The sequence below is a fragment of the Callionymus lyra genome, chromosome 14 (genome assembly GCF_982586985.1).
Source record: "Callionymus lyra chromosome 14, fCalLyr1.hap1.1, whole genome shotgun sequence".
Taxonomy (NCBI): Eukaryota; Metazoa; Chordata; class Actinopteri; order Syngnathiformes; family Callionymidae; genus Callionymus; species Callionymus lyra.
In genome coordinates, this window is record NC_141831.1 from 11,346,673 (window position 1) to 11,367,505 (window position 20,833).

Sequence of the window (20,833 nt, forward strand, 5' to 3'; positions counted from 1 at the left end):
TAATCGAAATGTGTCTCTGAAATATACTGTTATGTTAGTGTGGAGTGTAAAGATAAAATGTTATATTTAAAAAAAAAAAGTATAAATAAAACAAGTTTACGAACGATATTGTTAAGTGTAGTTATAGTTCTAGCCGGCAGGGGGCGGCGTGCACCACAACTAAGCGCTCTCCTGCCGCAGACCAGTCGTCGAAGAAGAAGCTGCTCCCTCAGCAACCATGAGCTTCTTCGGGTTCGGCCAGAGCGCGGATGTTGATATAGTTCTCAACGACGCGGAGACCCGGAAAAAAGCCGAACACAAAACCGAGGATGGAAAGAAGGACAAGTACTTTCTCTTCTACGACGGAGAGACGGTGTCGGGGAAGGTCAACGTCACGCTCAAGTACCCGGGCAAGAGGCTGGAGCACAGCGGCGTCAAGATCGAGTTCGTCGGCCAGATCGGTGAGCATTGAGGCGGGCCTGGTCCTGGTCCTGGTGCCTCCTGGACGCGGGTGGACTTGTGGTCCGGGATAAACGTGAATTAAAAGCCAGATTTCGATGGCGAACTTGAAGCTCCTTTTAAACAAGTGTCAGATCTCGTGACCCGAGGAGACTTATCAGCTGACGCAGCGTGATGTTTAACTTCTGATCCTCAAACACCGTCACTGTGTGTCTCATGTAAAGGTTGTTTGTTAAAGTCGTTCTAGACCAGCGTCACAAAGCGAAACCAATACACAGTTAAGATGCATACGTTCAAAGATCAAGACGCATAAAAATGATTAAAATTGAAAGAAACTGGCAGCCATTGAAGAGCTTTAAGAATCGGTGAAATGTAAGTTCTTCTACTAGAGCAGCTCAGAATTCTCGCTTCAGAGTTTTGTATCAACTGCAAGCGAGACAAAAGCTTCCTCAAGTACACTTAATTTCAATTCCTTTTATTGCGGATACGTATTTGCAGAATCATCAAATTACACAACACTTGTATGCGTCAAAACAATTTCTAGGAAAAATGAACTAGATTGACTTTTGTTGTGTTATCAGTTTTATCTTGACCTTTAAAGTATATACTTAATTGAGTATTGTTTTGATTGTTTAAGCGCTTTGTGACCCTGGTCTGGAAAAGCGTTATATAAATAACATTTACTTACTTACTTACTTACTTTTAAAAACTTCTAATTTTTTAGTTATATTTGGACAAATACAAAGCCCAGAAATGTTTAATCTAGTAGCTAATTTATACACATTGTCCACTATTTAATTTTTGTATACATTATTTATCGTAACTTGTATTTCCAGCATGAGACCTTTGCTGTGTCTCAAATCGCATCCTTGCGTACTCAAAGTTAGTATTTTTTAGTGCGTAAGTGCGTTTCAATTCTTAGCCATGCACACTAAATTGTCACTAAAACGCCTGCAAAACTGAGTATGGTTTGATGGACACTAACCACCCTAAACGGCCGCCATCTTAATGACGTTATATATAAATGCATATATATCCATATACTTACAGGTGTATTTTCAGCAGCAGTAGGAGGATAAACACGTCTTCGGTGCTGATACCGGCGTAAATATCTCACGAATATTTCGATTCTCATATTTTTTCTTAATTACTTTTTCCAAACTTGCAAAACGTGCTGCCAGCAGGTGTCGATAGCGTTCAAACAGCTGGTTGAAACCATCATTAAATAGTAGTAGAAGAAGAAACTGTCGCGTCAATTCCGGTTAGTATGTAGCAGCAGTGTTTGATTTGAGACATACTATCTGTGGAGAATTTGCGTACTAGTTAGTATGCACACTATCCTGATGCATACTCGCTTCTAGTATACTAAGAGAAGTATGCGATTTGAGACACAGCACAAGTGTATTGAAAAAAACTTAAATGTATGAAAAATGACATATTAAATACATGTACCTCAGATTGTCATAAAATAACCGAAATACATCTTAAATATAGAGTGGAATGAGTTAGCTATAGATAGCAACTTCCTTTTTTTGTGTTAAATGCAGCTGGAATCGACTGTATCCTCTCGTCCTCAGTCATCGCCGGGATTTAACTGTTCCTTTAGCTGTGGAGGATGTAATGATAGTTGCTGGAAGTTAAACTTAAGTTTAATTGACACACAAAACTGAAAAAACACTGTGAATATTTGTTTGTTTATTCTACATTTTGAAGGGTTTTGTTATTTTATTTTATTCTTACTGATAAGAGTCTGGTTTTGTTGACTTTTCCTGTTCAAAACCGTGCACGACTCTCCTTCCAGAACTCTACTACGACAGAGGAAACCACCATGAGTTCGTGTCCCTGGTGAAGGACTTGGCCAGACCAGGAGAACTGACCCAGTCCCAGACGTTCGACTTCGAGTTCACCCACGTGGAGAAACCGTACGAATCTTACACGGGCCAGAACGTCAAGCTACGGTAACATCCAGTCCTTTACGATAAGACCCGGAATCCTGGCCCCTGACCCCTGCTGCTGGTGTTCACAGGTACTTCCTGAGGGCCACGGTCAGCAGGCGACTCAACGACATCTCCAAAGAGCTGGACATCGTGGTCCACACGCTCAGTACTTACCCGGACCTGAACTCGTCCATCAAGATGGAAGTCGGGATCGAAGACTGTCTGCACATCGAGTTTGAATACAACAAGTCCAAGTAGGTTGGAGTTTGCAAGGTTTTTTCATACTATACTGTATCAGTATTTAACAGCAACTGTGTAAAAATAATTAAAAATATATATATATATTAGGTTTGCATCGATCATAGTGACTTATAAACTACTATTATACTAACTTATAAACATGTGAAAGTCACTGTTTTTTTGTATAGTTTACACAAACCTATCAAATAAACACCAATAAAAGTGAACAACGCTTTGAAAACACAACAACCTTTAAAGGAAAATAACTAAATTTAACTAACAGTGAACTAATCAAACCCACAATGTAAACTGAAAATCAACTTGTTTTCCTTGACACATTTTAAAAATTGCAGTGATAAAGATCGTTAAAGATCGCGTTTCGTTCTAAAATTTCATACGCTCTTGAACGCACCATAGCAAGCTCAATTTCTTTTTATTCATTTACAATTAACATCCTTTTTTTTAAATGTCTGTGTTGCAATTAAACCTCCCGCCTCTAGTTGGCATCAGTCATTACATCCTTTGCAGCTGAAGCATCAATGAGATTCCAGCAATGACTGGGGACGAGAGGATACAGTTGACTCCAGCAGCTTTTAAAGCTGATGTTTGGACATATTCTGGTTTCAAAGCAAATGAAAGCGGTTACGACTTCGTCAAGAGTCATGTGGTCTGTAAATTCTACAACATCAGTATTGTCAAGTACTAGACAATACTACAACTATATCCTCGTTACTACAGTATCACTATATATTGTATTGTTGAATCTGTATCGTGATACGTATTTTATCGCTACGATTCTTGCCAATACACACCTCTAGTTAATAAATATATATATATACACATGTATATTTATAGGAGCAGTACTTGGACTATACTACAAATATATCCTTGTTTCTACAGTATCTCAACATATTACATTGTTGAACCTATATTGTGATATGTATTTTATTGCTATAATTCTTGGCAATACACACTTCTAGTTAATAATTCTATACAAACGCATGTATATTTATAGAAGCAGTACTCAGACTATACTACAAATATATCCTTGTTACTACAGTATCACTATATATTGTATCGTTGAACCTATATTGTGATATGTATTTTATTGCTATAATTCTTGGCAATACACACCTCTAGTTAATAATTCTATATATACATGTATATTTATAGAATCAGTACTCAGACTGTACTACAAATATATCCTTGTTACTACAGTATCTCAATATATTACATCGTTGAACCTATATTGTGATATGTATTTTATTGCTGTAATTCTTGCCAATACACACCTCTAGTTAATAATTCTATATAAACACATGTATATTTAAAGAAGCAGTACTCGGACTATACTACAAATATACCCTTGTTACTACAGTATCGCACCATATTGTGCCTCATGATACTTATCGCTATGATGTGGAGATGCTAAAGGTCTAACGTTGTATCTGCAGGTATCACTTGAAGGACGTAATCGTGGGGAAGATCTACTTCCTGCTGGTGAGGATCAAGATCCGACACATGGAGATCGACATCATCAAGCGAGAAACCACCGGCGCCGGTCCGAACGCCTACCACGAGAACGACACCATCGCCAAGTACGAGATCATGGACGGAGCTCCGGTCAGAGGTGAAGACTCGTGTTTTATTTATTTACTCTCTTCTTTGGCTGGAACTCATGTGGTCTCTGGTCGCAGGAGAGTCCATCCCTATCCGACTGTTCCTGGCCGGCTACGAGATGACTCCCACCATGAGGGACATCAACAAGAAGTACTCTGTGCGCTACTACCTCAACCTCGTCCTCATCGATGAGGAGGAGAGACGCTACTTCAAACAACAGGTACATCAAAGTACATCAGTGCCATCGTAATATTCAATGTTAAAACTTTGACATTTTCTATTGAGATGTTGTGTTTTATAAGAATTTTATTAATTAAAAAAATCGAATAGAATTGTTTTTATATTGAATTTGTTTTTATTGTATCGTTATTTTCAGTAATTTGTATGTTATAAAGTTGAATTTATTTTAAATAATTTAATTTAAAAATGTCAGAATTAATCCTTTTTTTAACATGTGGTTTGATTTTCTAATTCAATTAATTTAAACTAATATTGAGATTAAAAAAAATAAATCTTAGCCCTTGAAATAAAATATAAAAATGTTGGAAATATAACTTTTTTTTAAATTGAATTCAAAATTAAATAACTTGAAAATGTATTTTTAATTATTGTTTTTCTTCCTTTTTTTTAATGATTAATAATGATTAAAAAAAGATAATTATTTTTAATATCAGTATTTATATTATATATTTATTTAAATATATAAACTTTTGATTTAAATTATTCTTTAAAACCTAATTCAACCTTTAAATATGTAAACTTTTGAATTAAATTATTCTATAAAAAAAAATGTAATCTTTAAATATATAAACATTTACACTAAATAAGTCTATAAAAACTCATTCAACCTTTAAATATATAAACATTTGAATTAAATTATTATATAAAAACTAATTTAAGCTTTAAATATATAAAGATTGTAATTAAATTATTCTATAAAAACTAATTCAACCTTTAAATATATAAACATTTGAACTCAATTATTGTATAAAAACTAATTTAAGCTTTAAATATATAACGATTGTAATTAAATTATTCTATAAAAACTAATTCAACCTTTAAATATATAAACATTTGAATTAAATTATTATATAAAAACTAATTTAAGCTTTAAATATATAAAGATTGTAATTAAATTATTCTATAAAAACTAATTCAACCTTTAAATATATAAACATTGTAATTAAATTATTCTATAAAAAACGAATTCAACCTTTAAATATATAAACATTTGAATTAAAGTATTCTATAAAAACGAATTAAACCTTTAAATATATAAACATTTGAACTAAATTATTCTATAAAAAACTAATTCAACCTTTAAATATATAAACATTTGAATTAAAGTATTCTATAAAAACGAATTAAACCTTTAAATATATAAACATTTGAACTAAATTATTCTATAAAAACGAATTCAGCCTTTGAATATATAAAGTATTACATTCAATTAATAACAAATCTATGCTTAAAAACATTTAAATAAAAAAAAATATATACATATATATGACACTGATTTACTTACATAGCTGTTCTTTAAAATAGAGTTTTTGAGTAAATATACTTAAACACGTCACAGAAACGTCTGTCAATAAAGTTATTTTTGCGTCGCAGGAGATCACGTTGTGGAGAAAAGGCGACATCGTGAGGAAGAGCATGTCGCATCAGGCCGCCATCGCCTCGCAGCGCTTCGAGGGTTCGTCGCGCGCCGAGAGGAAACCGGAGGACGAGGAGGACGAGGACGACAGCTAGAGGGCGCCGTCGACCGGGAACAGCGACCGTGTTGTTGAATGTGACCATCGCTCCTTTCATGAGAATGTAGAGCTCTTGAGTTGTGTGGGTACGTGTGCTTTTGAGTGTGTAGTTGATGACGACACTGTGCGGAGACGACGACAACAAGGTCTTAAACGAGCAGCGTCTCTTCTCGTCTTCCTGCCCGGAAGTGAGTTTGACGCTCAATGAAAAAAAACTAAACTTTTGTTACCACGTTAAGTATTAAGTCGACATTTTTCTCAAGCTTAAAAAAAATGATAATATGAAATAAATACGAGCGAAATCTCCTCCAGTGGATGTGAATGTCTGACATCGACGACACACGACACAATCCCATCAAGAGGCAATAATAGTGGAAAGCACTGTGATCACACATACCTCCTCCAAGAAGTTGATTTCACACGGATTTATGTAAAAAAAACAAAAACGAATTCAATGATTCAAGAATTGTGTCAAGAACTGTCAAATCAGCACAAAGTATTGAATATTCTTGGCACAATTGAGCTTTTCTGAATTAAATCTGTATTTACAGTAGTAGTTTCATGAAGCAGTGTCATTATTGTCAGAGTCCACTAGATGGCGGTATCTGCACTACTATCCTTTATTTTGAACAACTGTTCCTATGAAACATCATTTTTAAACTGATGGCGCCACCTACTGACCTCTCTACAACATGACACTGCTTCATGAAGTGTCATCAGACCATCACTAGTATCTGCCAGTGACATTTTTTATTTTTAAACAAATTTTATGTTCATAATTCAACATAATTTTTGCAATATTTCTCATGGGTTGCAGTGATATTAATCAGACAGCAGGGGGCAGAAGCGCTTCAACAACACACACAAACACAGTAAAGTCGTTAAAAAGAGTCAGGAACGTCATCATCTTTCAACATTTTCTGGGGGAAAAAAAATCCGTTTTTGAGTTATTACAGAAAAAACAGACATTTAAGTCAATATACTTCATTTAAATTACAGTTTAATCTCCGTTATCGTTTGATATTTATTTCCCCTCCGAGTCAAATCAATTAAACTCGCATCAAATGAAGAAATTAAAGTTTCTGACGCCGGATCAGTAGTAGAAATGTAGCTAAAATAATATTATATTAAAATTATATTTATGTCGTTTTCCATTCGTCCGTCCTCGACAAGTGATTTAAATTTTCTCCTCTAGCGCCAGTTCATCAACTTTGTACAGAAACAAATTATCTCTTGGTGCACAAAATGTACATTATAATTTAGTCATTATTTAATCACCTTTTAATGTTTTTTTTTTTCCACTTTGAATTTTAAAGGGAGTAACTGGAAAGTACCTTGTTTTTAGGTCCAGGTTGAGAAACACGGGCTGTCCTAGAATATTCTTTTTTGTTGTTGATTTTTAATGATTTAAAGATGAGTTTGTTTGTACAAATGGAGACGAGAATAAAAAATACTTTGTAAAATTTGAATTTTAAGAACTGAAATTTAGACGTTTTCCATGATTTTCTTTAAAATACACATTAAATTTCTTGCTTTAACTTTATTGACAACATTGATTTTAGGCATTCCATGTTTTTTTAGTCACATGATGCACAGAGTTGTGTTTATTTTGTCTTCTTCATTCCAGACCAATCATTCTTTCTGTCAAGATCTGATTTGTATTCTTTGACCTTTGAACTCCACGAGTGTTTGAGTGTGTCTGGACTTTAAGTGCCAACGGTGAACTTCACAAGTGAACCATCGATCAAAGCCGAAAAGTCGACTCCTCTCCTTTTTTTGTTGTTTTAACGATGAACTGATGCTGAAGATGAGCTGGTTTGTGCCTCAAAGAACTTTCTTCTGTTCTTTTGGTTTCTATGGAGAATAAATACCAGAAATGTTGCAACAAAAAAATTCTGCAAATTTGAGCGTTTAATGATCTTAAATAAACGTTAAATTTAAGGAGGTTTTATCGGATGATTGCGAGACATTTTATTGAATAAAGTTGCATTAAAAATCCGAGTCTTTTGTCTCTATTTTGTGAACATTTCTATTGTTCTGAATAAAATGACACTTGAGAAAACATCAAAGAATATTATTAAAGAATATTACTTCCATCGCAAAAAAAACAAAAAAAAAATCGACGTTTAAATAAATAATAAAAAAAACATTTTATGTACGTTATAATTATCGGCATAGTTCGGTTCATTTTGTGTTTTGTTTTTTCTTCTTTTTTTTGTCTGACGGCCCCTTACAACAGTATAAAATGTGGCCCCTGAGGACATTCACTTGCTCGTTCTTCCACTAGAGGACGCTTTTGCATCATCTATGTTTGGAAGCCTCACAAAACTACAGTAATATTCAATGACATATTTCCACGTTAATTTTTTTCTTTCCCAAATATACAGATAAAGTAATACAAATAATAAATAGAACAGTAAAATTGTACAAGTTACTTTTAAAATAAGTGTGAAGTTATATATATTTCTCAAATAAGGAATGAATTGGCGCAAAATCAATTTTTCCCAAATGAATAAATGACCTAGTTATCAAAGATCAGGAAACATAAATATTTATTTTGTTTGTATTTGGTAGTGATAGTTTCATACAAAATAGAACTATAAAACTGTTGAAAAAACACTGCAATAGTATAGAAAAATGTAGAAATGTATCCGATGGCTGTAACTTCTTTGTTAGAAAACCTTTTTTTCTCCACTTGTCTTTCTTTTATTGTCCTTTTTATGGATGTTAATATATATATTTACTAAATACATACCATAATACTAAATACTATTTAGTATTATTAGTTTATTTAAAGGGGGACAGTGTCATTTAATAAAACACATGTTTAAAATGACATTTAAAAAACAAAATAAATGTAGAATATGATACAAAATCCATATACAAACACTTACTATACAATTAAGAAGGAAAACAAGATTTGGTCACAACATTACAACAGGCTAATCTTCTAATAAATATATATTTAAAGTGCTTTTAAAAATATATATATATATATATGTATTTAAAATGATTTATTATGGTGTTATAACGTTTCGTTGTATTTTGATGTATTTTATTTTAAATGATAAAATATATTAAATTAAAAACGCGATTTGCGTTCTTTAATAATCCTGTATTTTTAAAATGCTTTGGATGCATCGACGTGGGAGATTTCCCACCGCCCGTGAACGCACCGCGGAGATAGCGCCGCTCGTCTGATGCGTTCAGGGCTCAGTTCGCGGTGTGTAGTTCCTGCGGGTCTGTGGTTCCGAGGAGCCGCAGACAAGTTGAGCAAAAGGTAAAAACTCATCTCAGGGTCAAACTTTGTTGTTTTTCTTTTTTAAAAAACAAGAGAACGTTCCGGAAGTGACAACAATTCGCAGCATATCGAGTGACTCGTGCTCGTGTTGTTCCGGTGGAGCCTTTTTTTTTGTTTGTTTGGAGTGAAAGCAAAAAAACTCTCCATTGTTTCCAGCGCCGGTAGGAATTCTGGAAGAATATCGAGGGGTTTTTTTTGTCCCAGGAGCCGCTGGTGTTGGTTCTGACCCGGGAGAACTGATGTGGAGCGGGCTGGACGCTGGGAAAGCGCCAGACGGAGTCAGGGAAAGCTAAAAGCTGCTCGTCTCACCAACGCTGCTCCAGACCGCAACGTTACAGGTACTTGAACTCACCACAGAGGTGCTTTTTGACCATTTTCATTTGTGTTTATTTCACCAAAAAGATGGGAAAATATGTGTTTATTCTAAGAGGGTTTAACTCGATCAACAAAAGCAGTTTTTTCCCCATTTAAACGTGTTGTTATTGTGACTATATAACAACTTCTTTTATGAAGGATTACAAAAAAATGTTTTATTTCGCCTTTTATTTTTCTGATAAGTGCCACAGTGAAAATCTACCAATAAATCTAAATCTACTACAACTATGCGGCAAAAATCTAAATCTTTTTTTTTTAATAAAAAATGACTATTTAGAAATGTTTCCGATGGTTCTGTAACGATTTGGATTCTCAACTCGTTAAAGCTTAGAGTCGACTGTATCCTCTCGTCCTCAGTCAAAATTCAACACAAAAATGAACATTGATATTGTAATACTAATATAGAATTTTATTTTAAATAAACAAAAATAAACAATAAAAGAACTACAATAAAAGGAAACAAATATTTTGAACTCACCACAGAGGTGTTTTTTGTCCATTTTCATTTGTATTAATTCAGTAAAAAAGATGGTAAATCTGTGTTTATTCTAAGAGGGTTGAACTCGATCAACAAAAGCAGTTTATTCCATTTAAACGTGTTGTTATTGTGACTATATAACTTATTTTATGAAGGATTACAAAAAATTAAGGTTTTATTTCGCCTTTTTATGTTTCTGATTTTTTTTTTTTAAGTGCCACAGTGAAAATCTACCAATAAATCTAATTCTACTTCATCTATGCGGCAAAAATCGAAATCTCTTAGACTAGACTATTTAGAAATGTTTCCGATTGTTCTGTAATGATTTGGATTCACAACTAGTTAAAGCTTGGAGTCGACTGTATCCTCTCGTCCTCAGTCAAAATTCAACAGAAAAATGAAAATTGATATTTAATTGCTAATATAGAATAACATTAGGGCCAGGACGTATGTCTGAGAGTGAAATGAATACTTTTATTTTACACAAACTTTGACAAATAAACTATAAAAGAACTACAATAAAAGGAAAACAAATATTTGAAAGACTGAAAAACGTTAGTCATTTAAAAATGTTAGTTCATACACTTCATTGAAATAAAAAGGGATAAAGGATAAAAATAAAATATGATTTGAAAGGCAACATTTTTATTAAATTGAATTATTTAGTTTAACTCGTTATAGATCTTCGTTTTTACTTGTCATTTTTATGGGTATTTGTCTTTTATTTTAAATGTATATCAAATATTTGTATATATCATATATTTAAACTAGTTTTATTGCAAATCCGCACTTTCTTTTTCCATTAAATGTATTTATTCTATATAGTTAAATAAATATAATAACCATTTATTTCACTTTAGAAGTACTTGGAAAAGGGAACTGGATGAACCCGAAGTAAAGACAGTGGATGGATACTTTAAAATAAAAAAAAATAAAAAGTGACAGGACTCATTTAATACTTTTAAGAATATCCGTTTTGATTTTCTTGCTGTGAGAGTTTTTAGTGCATTGTTTTTGTGTCGATTATAAAACCTAAAGTACTACCAGGATTAAAAACCTTTGTTTTCTTTCCTCTAAATAAAAAATATATATATATTTGTAAGACTTTAATAACAAAGTAGAGACTAAAAACAGAATTGAAATGGTACAATAAGTTATAAAGTACATATTTCAAAGGGAATACTACAAAACGAGAAAACTACAAAACATGAATTAAAGTGAATAATCTAGTTAAAAAAGCTGGGGCTGTTCAAGTGGAATCCGAGACTCGTATATGGAGTGCAAAAGTGCCACGTGAGGACATGGCTAACGTAACCTACTTAGAGAAAATTATTTTCTTTAATTAAAAGCGGTAAAAACTAAAACTATGTTCTATCACGCTTAAGAAAGCAATGGCTAGGATCTCATATAAGTGGTGTTTTCCCATCCAGATCTCACAGGAGCGACACGAGTCATTAGTCACACACCCGTCGTTCAATTCTCCATTTAAAGTGATTTCAGCTGATTGAGTCGAGTTCTAAATGAGGTGTGATCCCCCCGAGACGGTGTCCAAGCCTCCCTCGCTCCACTCACATGTCATTCAATCCTGGTTTCCTCATGCAGAGGCGTACCCGGGTACATTTCAGCCTGATTCAATAGACTTCTTTGGGGAAAATGTGAACATGATCATCATTATATTTTTGTTGATCCTTGCTTACGGTTTCAACTTTTAACAATATATTTCATCTTAAAATATTGAGAGGTACTCTCAAGGTACTTTTTCAAAGTGAATGTCGTTCTATTAATACCATACGTATCGTTGTGATACTGTAGTAACATGGTGTAGTATTGTCGAGTACCTGACTCTGGTATTGCAGAATTTACAGACCACATGACTCTTGACGAAGGTGTAACTGCTTTCATTCGTTTTTAAACCAAAATATGTCCAAACACAGCTTTAAAAGCTAATTGAGCCGTCTGTATCCTCTCGTCCCCAGTCATCGGAAGTTTAATTGCAACACAAAAATGAACACAAGCATGACAATTTGTATTTTAATTGTAATTAGAGACATGTATTTGCAAGAAACTGGTGATACAGGGGCAATGATACGCTATACTGTGATACTGTAGTATCTAGTATATATTTGTAATATTGTCCTAATACTTGAATCTAAAATTTAAAGACTACTTGACTCTTGTCAAAGTCGTAACTGCTTTCATTTGATTTGAAACTAAAATATGTACAAACATCAGCTTTAAAAGCTGCTGGAGTCGACTGTATCCTCTCGTCCTCAGTCAAAATTCAACACAAAAATGAACATTGATATTTAAATGATAATTAAAAAAAGAATTATTTAATTTTGCACAAACTTTGTAAAATAAAACCATAAACAAACTACAATAAAAGGAAAAAAAATGTAATAAGCGAGGAAAAACGTTAATGTCATTTAAAAATGTTAGTTAATACACTTAATTAAAAAAAAAAGAAAAAAAAAGATACAGTGTATAAAATCGATTCAGTATTTTTGAGCTAAAAAAATAAAATAAAAAAGAACGTGCCATATTTCAACACCCGCTAGTACCATTGAGTCGTAACTGCTTTTCATTTGTTTTGAAACCGAAAATATTTCCGACCATCAGCCGTAGTCGACTATATCCTCTCGTCCTCAGTCAAAATTCAACACAAAAATGAACATTGATATTTAAATTCTAATATTAAAAAAAAAGAATTATTCTATTTTACACAAACTTTGAAAAATAAACTATAAAAGGAAAACAGATATTGGTTTTTACTGTATCCTCTCGTCCTCAGTCGCCTCTGCGATCTCGCAGCATCTCATTGTTCCTTAGGCTGCCATCTAGCGGTCGGAAGTTTAATTGCAACTCTATAAAGAATAAACGCTGTGAATATATTTTATTTCATACAAACTTTATTGAAATATGAACCATAATTAAAAAGTATTTACCCAATCGATACATTGGTTTTGAGTACATCCATACGGTGGAGTAAATATTGCGATACTTTCTCACCACCCTCGGTTATTTACGACGTTGAATCATGACCGAGGACCGACGGTTCTAATCCCTCTTCTTCGCCGCGTCGACGCGTATTAAATATTCTCGGCCGGTCTTTGAACAAATCCGCCAAACAGTCGACAGAATCCATTATGTCGTAGATCAGGATTCATCCCCGCGGCGCCGTAAACCTGCCGCCGTGTCCAACGACCCGCAGGAATGTCGTTCATCCCTAAAACCCAGAAGCGATGAGATCATGTAGCAAACCTTCCCCGCGGAACATGTGTCCGAGCGACACTGTCTTGGGTGCGTCGCCAACACATGGCACTGACACTTCCAGGATTCCCTCGGTGACGAGGGAAAGATTCCGGGTTATATGACGGTGAATAAATAAGTCCTGGAGCAGAAGGTGACGAATATCCTCGACTGCATTATAAAGACTGATGTGTGGAGTTTATTGTTTTGTCTGCTGGTGTAACTCATGGTGATTCAGAGGTGAAAAATGATTCTCTTGAAATATTACAGCGAACGTTGAGTCAGTGTGATCGACGTCGTAGATGAATGTTCGTGTTCTGTAAAGATGCTGGTGTTTTAAGATAAGATAAGTAGATAATCGATGTTAAGAATGAAACTGGAATTTAATTGGTGAAGGAAACCAAACTCGGAGATTAATTGATCCTCGAAAAATGAAAAAAACTATATCAGAAGTTATATTTGTACATTACTTTATGCGTCATCAAACTAAGACCTGGGTAGTGCGGCCCGTGGGCCATATGTGGCTCTTCGATTGTATTTGCGAGGCCCTTACGAGGTAGTAATGTTTCTGCCAGATAACAAATGTATATTATTTTATGAGTCGGTACTAGGGGTGTGTATTGGTAAGAATCTGGTGATAAGATTTGTATTACGATACAAGGGGGCAACAATTTGACATATTTCTATACCGTAGTAACAAGGATATATTTGTAGTATTGTGGAGTACTTGACTCTGTGTTGGAGAATTTACAGACCACATTACTTTTGACAAAGTCTTAACTGCTTTCATTTGTTTTGAAACCAAAGCAGGTCCAATCATCAGCTTTAAAGGTTACTTGGAGTCGACTGTATCCTCTTGTCCTCAGTTATTGCTGTGATCTCATTCTTGCTTAAGGATGTAATGACTGCCACCTGGAGGCTGGGAGTTTAATTGGAACAGAGAAATTAAAAAGTTGGTGAAGGAAACCAAACTCGGAGATAAATTGATCCTCGAAAAATGAAAAAAACTATATCAGAAGTTATATTTGTACTTCATGCATCTTCTTACTAAGACCTGGGAAGTGCGGCCCGGGGGCCATATGTGGCTCTTTGACTGTATTTACGAGGCCCTCACGAGGTAGTCATATTTCTGCCAGATAACGAATGTATATTATTTTATTAGTCGGTACTAGGGGTGTGTATTAGTAAGAATCTGGTGATAAGATTTGTATTACGATACATGGGAACAAAAATTTGACATATTTCGATACTGTAGTAACGAGGATATATTTGTAGTATTGTCGAGTACTTGACTCTGGTGTTGCAGAATTTACAGAGATTTACATCAGCTTTAAAGGTTGCTTGGAGTCGACTGTATCCTCTCGTCCTCAGTCATTGCTGTGATCTCATGCTTGCTTAAGGACGTAATGACTGCCACCTGGAGGCTTGAAGTTTAATTGGAACAGAGAAATTAAAAAAAAAAGGCTGTGAATATATACACTATTTAAATTGTAAATAAAAAAAATGGATTGCTATGGTGCATTCAAGAGCGTAGGATATTTTGGAATTAAATGTACTCTTTAACTGAATGGAAATCATTGCAATTCACAAACTGTGTGAAAGACTAGTTGATATTTCAGTGATTAATTTAGTTTATGGTCGACTGTATCCTCTCGTCCTCAGTCATCGCCAGTATCTCGCAGAAATGTATTGTTTTGACTGATGCGGAGAATTCAATGACTGCTGCCGAATTGTGAATATATATGTATTTGACGTTTTCCACGAGTACTTGACTAATTCTTGAGTAAATTTAGCAGTGAAGCTAACTTAGCATTGTTAGCTTGATTGCTAATGTCACAGTCAAAGTGGACATGCTACAGCGTTGGGAGTGAACTCTGAATATAACTTTTTTCTCTTACGTAATCCATTATATTTGTAATAGAATGAATGATAAATAAAATGGAATCATATTGACATGTTTTTTCAACTTATTCAATATTTATAAATATATTTATCCTAAAATAAAGCAATATGACATTGAAAAAAATACACTTTTAAATATATATTTGAAAAAATAATTCAGTATACTTTTTTTTGTTCAACTATTCCAGGAGCTAAAAAAAAAACTATTAATCTAATCTCTGAAAGATTTTTAATAACTCTCCGGGGTTGCCAGACTCCCCGCTGAGATCAATTCATCTTCTTTTTTGTTTCTTCTCCTCTTCTTATCATTGCTGAAAACAATTGAATTAGTCGTGGCTGATAATTCATGATAGTTATTCCCCACCAGGCCATACATTTGTCACGCATTACATTCGTAAACGTCTTCCGAAACATTGTCTTCTCGTGCTCATCGGGAAATAAATGAGTGTTAAACGGTGGAGTCGGTGGTCTCTGCCGGAAAATTGTGATTCTTACCTTTGAGTTTTTCCACTTCTTCATTAAAAACCCTCGACGGGAAGTGGCGTAGCGTGTAAAACATAATTAAAGGATGTGACAATCTCATAAAAAAACGTGTTTTTATCCCCGACAGAATCTAAAGAACAACCGTGAGATATTTAAAAATACTATCTTGTTTTGAATTTAACAGCAAGAACACCTCAAAGTGTTGTTTACCACTGGTTTTCCCTTTTCTCTTAACAACTGTCAGCTAAAAGCTTGGATGTGCAAGACTTGGCAAATCTCTTATGTCGCTCTCTTGTTCATCAATTGAAAAATAACCATTTGAAGTCCTTTTAAGTCCATTTTTTTCTCCCTTTTTTGGTATTGTACATCCAACTTAAGCTATTATTGTAGTCTCAGTCATTAATGAACACAAATGTATGAAGCCAGACATGACCCTGGACCCCCATTCAATTTCCCAAAAGAGGTTTCCAGAGACGATAGATAGTGGTACTGTAGTAACAAGTATATATGTGTAGTAATGTTGATTACTTGACTCTGGGGTTGCAGTATTTACAGACCACATGACTCTTGATGAAGTTGTAACTACTTTTATTTTTTTTTTAAACCAAAATGCGTCCAAATATCAGCTTTAAAAGCTGCTGGGGTCGTCTGTATCCTCTAGTCCTCAGTCATCAACGAGATCTTTTGCAGTATTTCGTTGTTTCTTTATCTGTGGAGGATGTAATGACTGCTGCCATCTAGCGTGCCGAATTTAAATTCCTACACACAAATAAACAAACACTGAATATTTGCATGTTAATTGTTAATAATAAAAATACTTATTTCATTTTAAAAGTATATATTTAATGAAATATGATAAAAAAAAAGAACTATGGTAAAAATGGTATTGTATTTGAAACACTTTATTGAAACCTAAACCATAAAAGATAAAAAATGTAAATCTGATTTAAAAAGATTTCCCCAAAAAGTTTTTTTTTTTTTAAATCGATAGTACTGTTGAATATCAATACAATATTGTGAGAAAAAAAACATCACTATATTTAGGTTTATAAATATATGAGTACATTCCTTATTTAAAAATTAAAAAAAATTCTATATTTGACTTTTCTCCACCATCCCTTGTATCTTGTGGTTGACGGTCGACTGTATCCTCTCGTCCTCAGTCATCTCACAGGAGGACATAATGACTGCTGGCGGCCAGAATTTTTTTTGCAACACAAAAAAATGAAAAAAAGGCAGTGACTATTTGAATAATATTCGTATTTTTAACTGTATTAGTTGTATATTTTCGGATCCATACAATAGTGTGAATTGTCAAGTGTGTCGATACTTTCTTACTATTTGTCGCTCTTATGAATCAAGAAATGACTCGTCGATTGATGGAAAAAGCGTCGTTTTGTCTGATATTTCGTTCAGCTTTTTCACTCAAAACTCAAGATGTTGTCGTCGACTCGGTTCCTCACCAGACACGCATGTATCGACACATGACCCTGAATTCCCGTAGATCACCGATTCGTTCCCGTGGTCCTAGAAAAAGTCCTGGACTTTCCAATCTTTTAAAAGCATCTCCAGGTTTCCTTGTGTAGTCTCAGGCTTCAGAGGCTGCCGTGACATTCCCAAGGGAGATTCCAACCCCCCCCCTTCATGAACAATCCTGGCATTGACACGAGCGCTGATTAGTCAGTTGCCAGGGTTTTCCCACAATGCCGCGGTCCAGCATAAAAGAACCAGATTGACGAACTGGAGTTCCCATTCAGGTCTTTCTTGGCAAAAAAAAAAAAATTGTGTGAAACTTTTTGACTGTCCTGACACGACCAGGAACCGACATCATCTTGGACCTTCAGAAAAACATTTTTTTTACGGGCTTAAGATGAGGAAATAATTCAACCTACTTTTTTTTTTTTCGTGCCAGTCTTATCGTTCAGCCTCATTTCTCAGGGCGAGCTGGAGGGCGAGGGGACGCCCCGGGGGGCCGCAGACACCGCAGGCTCGGTCCGGGACCCACCGAGTGTTTGAGTTCTCAATGGGTGGCGTTTACCGACCGTGGCCCCCTTTTTTTTCTTTTTTTATTGGGTCGCGACGCTGCCTTCGCCTCTTCCTCATTCCTGTAATTAGGTTGATGGGTGTCAGGTTGTCAGGCAGCATTAGGGCCAAAGTCACTTGTTACGAGCTCCTGTCGATACCTCGCTTGTATTGAGAAAAAAAATATAGGTTTTTACTTCTTTCTACTTCTATTTACTGCCTTATTTTCAGTTGTATTACTTTATTTTGTGTGAACAAATGTTGACATTATTTAAACATGTTCAAAATAAGTTGTTAATTCATTCATTTATTTGAGTTGATTATATGATAAAAATAATATAAATATTGGCATCCAAAATTTGTTTAAATGTGTTTTTACTTGTTTTGATGTTATTCTCTATCAAAGCTGCTTCTTCCACTTTTTGTAAATAGTTGAGATTTAAAAACTGGAAGCCACAAAAGGTGTGTATTGGCAAGAATATGGTGATACGATACAGGGGCAACAATACGATGTACTGCGATACTGTAGGAACAAGTATACATTTGTAGTATTGTGCGAGTACTTGACTCTGGTGTTGCAGTATTTACAGACCACATGAAGGAATCGTTACTGCTTTCATTTGTTTTGAAACCAAAATATGTCCAAACATCAGCTTTAAAAGCTGCTCGAGTCGACTGTATCCTCTCGTCCTCAGTCGTCCTCGGGATCTCGCAGATTATTATCTGAGGAGGACCTGATGATTGCTGCCATCTAGCTGGCAGAAGTTTAATTGCATATTTGCATGTTGATTGTAAATAAATAAATAAGAATTATTTAATTTATATTTTATGAAATGTGTACAAAAAAAGAACTATCTTCCAAAATAAAGTATAAGTGTATATATAAAAAAAACCTTAACTCATAATGGTGGATATTGTTAATTGTAAATTAAAAGTATTATACTTTAACACACAAAAGGTGAAGATAAAATCTATCTTATAAAGAGATTTGTTTCTCATTTTTTAATTAATCTTCTTTGGTTTTTGCTTTGAATTAACTTTTATTTCGTTTTGTTTTTTTGTTGTCACTTATGTTTTAAAATCAGTAGAGTTACGTTAAGTTATATTAAGTTACAGGACAGATAATGTATATAAAAAATGATTTAAAAAAAAAGGCAACATTTAAGGTCACACGCGTCAAACTCAAGACCAGATCTGGCTGATAAATACTCTATAGATGGATCAAGTATTTAAGATAAAAGATCATATCGTTATTAGACTCATACTTCTTGTTAAAAACAGATTGATACATTTTTTGGGGGGTACCCAGGATCAAGATTGTGGCCCCTTTTCAAAAACCCCTAATTAAGCTGATTTCAAAAATGTATTTTAATTATTTTGTTACGCTCTAGATATTTGTTTTTTTTCATCCTTGTCCCAATTTCCAACCCTTTCTGCTCACAATGACCCACTTAAAGGCTCTAAACAAAAAGTACAAACCAAGCCACACAAACGGTGGTAACAGTGGATCCTTCTCACCACACGATCGTATACGTCTTCATCTCGACACGTTCACACGATGAAGTCCTGATCCAGGCGTCCTACTTTCTTCGCTGAGTCATCGCTCTCCTATTTAGAGCCTTCGAACCAAACGACGAGTACTTTTGTTTCTCGAACGGTGGAGTTTAAAAGAAGATTCTCGGTAAAACTCCTCGTCTGCAATCACCGCTTATTGTTCGACTGATAAAAGAATGCACTTTGGATTTGATTAGAGGAAAAAAGTGTCTCTTTATCCTCCACACAGCTGGGTCAAGTGTTGGCCTAGAACAGGAGTTATGTCTATGGATTTATTAGAGATGAATAGAATGGAAGTTGTTGGGGTTTTTTTCTCTGGATAAAGGCAACAGAGGGTTTAGATTGACAAAAATAGTCTCTCGTCGGATTTTTCCAAACATAGAGAATTTATCAAAGCTGCTTTCATGAAGAAAATGATATTAAAATATCATGATTTGAGTCAGACTTACAGACGCAACAAACATCAGACTAGAAAATTAAAGTAATGTTAAATATATTCATACAGGGATGCATGTTTTTTTTCCCATATCACTGTATTGATATTCATGAAGTCCATTCATATATATATATATATATATATATATATATATATATATATATATATATATATATATACTGTATACATATATATTATATTTAAAAAAATAAATAATTTAATTTTTTGTAGCTTTCAAATCACATTTTATTTTATGGTTGTATTAAAAAAAAAGTGTTTAAAACCAAATAATTCAATTTTTTTTAGTTACAATTAACGAGCAAATATTCATGGAATTTGTTCATTTTTGTGTTGCAATAAAACTTCCGACCACTATATGGAAGCAGTCATTACGTTCGCTAAAGAAACAAGTGATGACTGAGGACGAGAGGATGCAGTCAACCCCAGCATCTTTTAAAGCTGATTTTTTTTTTTTTGGGACACCTTTTGTTTTTCAGTTATTAATTCAACCAAAAAAATTGTGGAACAATAACAAGATGTTACATTCAGAATACCTTAAAATTGTCCCTGAAAATAAGACAAGTAATCTCAATTTGTCGTATCGTGTTTTCAGATTAGTGTATAACTACAGCCCTAATATTCATACAGTCATGGCTAAGAAAGTGATTCAACTTTTTGATGAAACTTCCTACATCATATTATATTGTTCAGTATGACCTGCTGACCTGGAAGGATACATTGTGAGGAATCTTTACGAATGTGTTAAAACTCAGCCCGATGTTTTTGGCCTAAAACAAGCCGAAACAAACCAGGCAGGTAGAAAGTTGCACAAGGCTGTCGCACTTCCTGCAGGATCAGCATGTGTCTTTTAGTGGTTTTGTAAGACGGTGATAAAATAGATGCTAAATCAGGAATAACGTGTATATAAACTACAATGGTCGGCCAAAAAACAACGTTAAGATGCCGGTATTTATTTTTCAAACACTTAACTTGACGAAGATCACAGGCTTATGTGGAGAAAATTGTCTTATTTTTTCAAAATAA

General features: G+C 34.3%; 2 protein-coding genes across 6 annotated transcripts in view; both read left to right on the forward strand.

Moving 5' to 3' along the window:
• The first annotated feature begins 174 nt into the window (after positions 1-174).
• Positions 175-6,295, forward strand: LOC148066018 (vacuolar protein sorting-associated protein 26B-like). Its single transcript, XM_087807345.1, has 6 exons — positions 175-440; positions 2,240-2,396; positions 2,465-2,629; positions 4,070-4,245; positions 4,313-4,455; positions 5,850-6,295. Exons 1-6 carry the CDS (start codon positions 218-220, stop codon positions 5,985-5,987), a joined length of 1,002 nt encoding a protein of 333 aa, XP_087663471.1. The 5' UTR covers positions 175-217; the 3' UTR covers positions 5,988-6,295.
• A 2,905-nt stretch (positions 6,296-9,200) lies between these two features.
• Positions 9,201-20,833, forward strand: part of arhgap32b (Rho GTPase activating protein 32b) — a 111,323-nt gene continuing 99,690 nt past the window's right edge. For 3 of the 5 annotated variants that reach the window (XM_087807321.1, XM_087807322.1, XM_087807323.1), the window contains exon 1: positions 9,230-9,628. The gene's annotated coding sequence lies outside the window, so the exon portion shown is untranslated. Of the gene's footprint in view, positions 9,629-20,833 lie in introns of all 5 variants that reach the window. The other 2 variants (XM_087807318.1, XM_087807319.1) reach the window with 2 other exon arrangements.

What these genes read in the sequence shown, in the direction of transcription:
- LOC148066018 (XM_087807345.1), top strand. Translation starts at nt 218, where the DNA reads ATGAGCTTCTTCGGGTTCGGCCAGAGCGCGGATGTTGATATAGTTCTC. An exon ending in GGCCAGAACGTCAAGCTACG is followed by an intron (nt 2,397 to 2,464) that starts GTAACATCCAGT and finishes TGGTGTTCACAG; the next exon opens with GTACTTCCTGAGGGCCACGG. An exon ending in GGACGGAGCTCCGGTCAGAG is followed by an intron (nt 4,246 to 4,312) that starts GTGAAGACTCGT and finishes CTCTGGTCGCAG; the next exon opens with GAGAGTCCATCCCTATCCGA.